The sequence below is a fragment of the Hemibagrus wyckioides genome, linkage group LG28 (assembly GCF_019097595.1).
Source record: "Hemibagrus wyckioides isolate EC202008001 linkage group LG28, SWU_Hwy_1.0, whole genome shotgun sequence".
Taxonomy (NCBI): Eukaryota; Metazoa; Chordata; class Actinopteri; order Siluriformes; family Bagridae; genus Hemibagrus; species Hemibagrus wyckioides.
Window position 1 is genome coordinate 19,582,024 of NC_080737.1, and position 5,000 is coordinate 19,587,023.

The following is a 5,000-nucleotide window of genomic DNA, read 5'->3' on the forward strand; positions in this document are numbered from 1 at the left end:
CAGCACATTATTCCTAACACATTATTCCTCTCCTCTTCTCCATAAACCTCTGGGTTTTATCATTTTGTTTGTTTTTATTTTTGTTTTCTTCCCCTGTGGATTCGTGGCGATGAGATCGTTCATCACGATACATTAAAGAGGAATAAATCTCGCCGTCACACGAGCCTTACGTTTCCACGTCTTCCTCACGTGTTCGTCTCTCGCTGAGTAAAGCTTCGGGTTGTTAAACCAAATCCCGAGACGCCTGTTCGGTTAAAAAAAAAACTCTAATTAAAATTAAAAAATACAATATCACAAATCGTAAAAATGTGATAAGACGCGATTATCACACACACACACACACACACACACACACACACACATTTATGCAAATACAGAGGTGTATTCACATTCTTCAGTGAGTAACGGCTACAATAAAAGGCATTTACGCACACACACACACACACACACACGGTCACACTTCAACATTCCGACAGACTTTCTCACACACACATTTTTTTTGCTCCAGCTTGTATGAATCTTTCCAGCACTCCGTCATTCGTGTTTCTTCAGGCCTGCAGAGTGAGAGCTCTATTGTACTCACTTCTACTTTATCTGACTCAGGATTCCAGTATTGGGAAGTAGTGATGATCAAACGTGTGTGTGTGTGTGTGTGTGTGTGTGTGTGGTTGTATTCACCTGCACAGGCTTGTCCTTATAAGAGGAAGAGTTTGGGCCGAAATTTTATTCAGTGGAGTTTTATTTACTCTGAGATTTTAACAGCAGCGTCTCATCACACACACACACACACACACACACAGAAAATCTGGTCCACATGGTTTTCTAAAGTTTAAAGGTTCATCGTCACCTTGTTGTCGCTGTTGTTGTTGTTGTTGTTGTTGTTGTTGTGGTAACCATAGCAACACACTATTCTTCAGCTACAGAATGATTAGTGAAGGTTATAAATGTCTAATATCACCTCCAAGTGTGAGCCCGAGCCTCTCCGCCTGCTCCTGAACATTTCTTCATTTTGAATTTATTTATTTATTTATTTATTTGCATTTTTTTGTTGTTGTTGTTTTTGTGATCCAGCAAATCAGCTAATTAGCAGCGAGTGTGTGCAGGAACAGACTTTGTGAAGTTTTAAGTGCTGGTGTCTGCTGAGAACTCTGAAGGTTCCTCCTCTGCCAGGGTCAGGAGCGAGAGGAGCCACTGTAAAACTCACCAAAGCCACCGCTTTATTCTCTAATAATGAAGGAAGTCTCACAATTTAATAACGAACAGATGGACTACACAACAACACACACACACACACACACACACACACACACACATAGTTCTCCTCTCTGACTTCAGTAAAGTTTAGGAGCCGCTGTTCAGCTGCTGGTTCTGTAAATGAACAAATAAGAGATTGTTGGACTTTGAAGCTCAGCGTTAACGAATGTCTTATTAAAGAGCAGAACTTCTTCACCTGATTTACTTTATTTTACTTTATCTATTTACTTTATACTTCTTTATTTAATTTAATTTTATTTTATTTTCCTTTACTTTATTTGATTTACTTTATTATATTTTTCCTTTCTTTTCTTTTCTATTATTTTACTTTACTTTATATTATTATTTTATTTTACTTCTTTATTTTTATTTTACTCTATTTTATTTTATTTGAATTTATTTTATGTTACATTACTTAATTTTTCTTCTTTATTTTATTTTATGTTGTTGACCCGTGTGAGGCGTGTGATTAATGGTCAGGAATATTTCGAGTGAGTTGCTGCTGCAGATGTTTGTTGTGTTTTTATTCAGTGAAACATCTCACACTCCTGTATAATAAATCTATAAGAATGTGGCTGTTGTTATAAATGATTTCCTAACACCACCACAGATACTTTTTATCCATCCCCAGTTATGTTTATGGTTGTAGAGTGTGAGACGGTTCAGTCGTGTAACTTCCTGTTGTGGTGTGTGTTACAGCAGCTCCTTATTCTCTCAGCAGGTGAAAAACCTGACACTGGAGACTCCTTCCCTCAGTCTCAATCGAACACTAAAGTGATTACGTGTTTAACCAATCAGAATCCAGAGTTTTCATCTGAATCTAACTGTAGAGAGTTCTAGCTTGTAGATCTCTCTCTCTCTCTCTCTCTCTCTCTCTCTCTCTCCTTTCTCACTCTTTCTCTCCTTTCTCATTACTCTCTCTCTCTCTCCTTTCTCTCTCTCTCTCCTTTATCTCTCTCACTCTCTCTCTCTCTCTCTCTCTCTCTCTCCTTTCTCACTCTTTCTCTCCTTTCTCATTACTCTCTCTCTCTCTCTCTCCTTTCTCTCTCTCTCTCCTTTATCTCTCTCACTCTCTCTCTCTCTCTCTCTCTCCTTTCTCTCTCTTTCTCTCCTTTCTCTCTCTCTCTCTCTCTCTCTCTCTCTCTCTAACAGTCGATTCCTGCGAGGTTTAGATTTCTAACTCGGAGGATGGGATGATAATTAGTGTGATTATTCCGCTTTGTTTTTCGTCTGTTTCTGTCGTTTAGTAATAAAAGCCTTTCTGTTAACGGGGTGGAAGGTTAAATTGGAGTTTTACTCATAGAGCTGAGCGTTATTTAAAAAAAATAAATGTTGATGTTAGACTGAGCGATGCCGAGTTCCCTCTCACCTGTTCACACACACCTCGGGCTCCTGCGCGGTGTGTGTCCGGCCGTGATGATGAAGGTGACGAAGGTGTGTGTGTGTGTGACACTTTACAGTGGATCTCCACGGTCCAGTCCCGAGGGACGGAGAGACAGAGGGTTAAAGACAAGCGGGTTTTTTAATCGAACCTCTGCGTTTGTGTGTGGAAGAGCTCGCTCGCTCCGTGCGCTTAACATAAAAATGAAAACGAGTCTGCGGTTTTGTCGTGCCATGTGTTTTTTATCTTTTTTTTTTTTTTTTTTAATCCAGCACATTGCAAGAAAAGCCAAAAAAATGCTGAGGCCACAAACTGGTACAAGTTATAACGCTTCCTCGAAATTTAGTTTGGAAAGAAAAAAAAAAAACAGGGTATAGCAGTTTATCATCACTTTTTCAGACATGAGGGGTTTTTTCTCAGGAATAAAAGACAAAAACATCCTCCCCCTCGCCCTCCCCATCCTCTCCCCCTCCCCGCCTCCTCGTCCCCCTCCTCGTCCTCGTCCTCGTGCGTGCCGCATGTCCTCGTATGTACGGGGGAAAAGGCCCGTTTTTTTAAGATAGCATCACAGCTGGTTTATTTTTGGTTTTAATTCATGTTCAATGCAGAATGGAAACACATGTCTCTCTCCATCATAAAATCATCTCCAACTCCATCCTGCTTCACCAGCAGCTCAGCAGCTCCCCCTGTCTGCAGCTCAGCTCCACAGCACGCAGGAACGGACTAAATGTTTTAAACCGTTACACATAATTTATTTACGACACCGAGCACGACAGGGGGAGCAGCGGCCAGCTGGAAAGAGGTTTTATTATTTTTTTAGACATAGAATTATTATTATTATTATTATTATTATTATTATTATTACTGAAGCACACTGACTGCAGCCCGTCTGTGGCTCTGTACAGTTTAGAGACACCAACATGTTCTACTGAAACACAGACGAGTCTTCTTTTTTGCAGGCACGTGCTCATGTGTTTGTGTGTGTTTGTGTGTGTGTGTATGTTTGCCCTCAAGGTTGCCGCCATCAGCCGCAAAGGGGATGACTGAGCGCGTTCACAACATCAACCTACACAACTTCAGCAGCTCGGTACTGGAGACCCTGAACGAGCAGCGAAACCGCGGGCACTTCTGCGACGTGACGGTGCGCATCCACGGCAGCATGCTGCGCGCCCACCGCTGCGTGCTCGCCGCCGCCAGCCCCTTCTTCCAGGACAAGCTGCTGCTGGGCTACAGCGACATCGAGGTGCCGGCGGTGGTCTCGGTGCAGTCGGTGCAGAAGCTTATCGACTTCATGTACAGCGGCGCGCTGCGCGTGGCCCACTCGGAGGCGCTGCAGATCCTCACGGCCGCCAGCATCCTGCAGATCAAGACCGTCATCGACGAGTGCACGCGCATCGTCTCGCACGCCTCGGCCCAAGAGACGCCACGCGGTACACCCGACTCGGGAACCTCGGGCCCCGGGAGCGACGCGGAGCAGGGCCTGGAACGTGCCTACTCGTCCATCTACTCCGGACTGGAGCTGCAGAACGGCACGCGGAGCGAGCGCCAGCACTACACCAGCATTTCCATCCCCGGGAACTTCGACCCCCTGCAGCAGAAGGAAGGCGTGCAGGACCCGTCGCTATGGGTGAGCCGGCTGCATGATCGACAGCAGCAGTCGGAGCGTTTCCTGGGCTCGTCCGAGACCACGCACTGCCGCAAGCAGCCCCGCCCGGTCCGTCTGCACACGGCCGAGCATGACGTGCGCATCAAGCAGGAGAGGACAAGCGAGGAAACGTACGGCTGCTACGGATTAGACGTGGAGGACGCCAACGGAGAGCCTAAAGGAGAGAGCTTCGACTCGGGCGTCAGCTCCTCCGTCGGCACGGAGAATGACCCGTCGGAGCAGCACTTCATGCCCGGGTTCGGGCGCGAGGGCGAGGCGGAGGTGGGAACGCCGGTGCACATCGACGTGACCGACTCGTCCCCGGAGCAGAGCCAGGAGATGGCCGAAGACAACAACAGCGGGGACGGACGAGATGTCACGATGGACCAGCCGCCGCTGTCCAACCCCGTGGTGCCCAGTTCCGTTCCCGGTGGCCAGCTTTACATCCGCCCCTGCGACACCATCGCCGCAAACCTGCGCATGCCGCTGACGCTAGCCAGCAGCACCAACTCCTACCTGCCCACGCTGTTCGCCCCACAGCCTTCAGCCAACGAGAACAAGCCGTTCCTCTTCAGCCTGCCACAGACTGTCAGCTCCCAGCAGCCCCAGTTTGTGGCCGTGCCTCCACACAGCATGGCACCGTTCCCCAGCGGCCTGAGCGGAGTGCCGGCCGCCAGCACGCAGCAACAACAGCAGCCCACTGCCCCCGGGGTGGTGCAG

At 47.2% G+C, this 5,000-nt stretch overlaps 1 protein-coding gene across 9 annotated transcripts in view; it reads left to right on the forward strand.

Moving 5' to 3' along the window:
• Positions 1-5,000, forward strand: part of zbtb20 (zinc finger and BTB domain containing 20) — a 99,652-nt gene that overhangs the window by 72,415 nt on the left and 22,237 nt on the right. For all 9 annotated transcript variants that reach the window (XM_058383256.1, XM_058383254.1, XM_058383255.1 and 6 more), the window contains one exon: positions 3,650-5,000. This exon is cut by the window's right edge and continues 91 nt beyond it. In XM_058383256.1, coding sequence (XP_058239239.1) covers positions 3,675-5,000 — 1,326 coding nt within the window. In that variant the 5' untranslated portion in view covers positions 3,650-3,674. The remainder of the gene's footprint in view (positions 1-3,649) is intronic.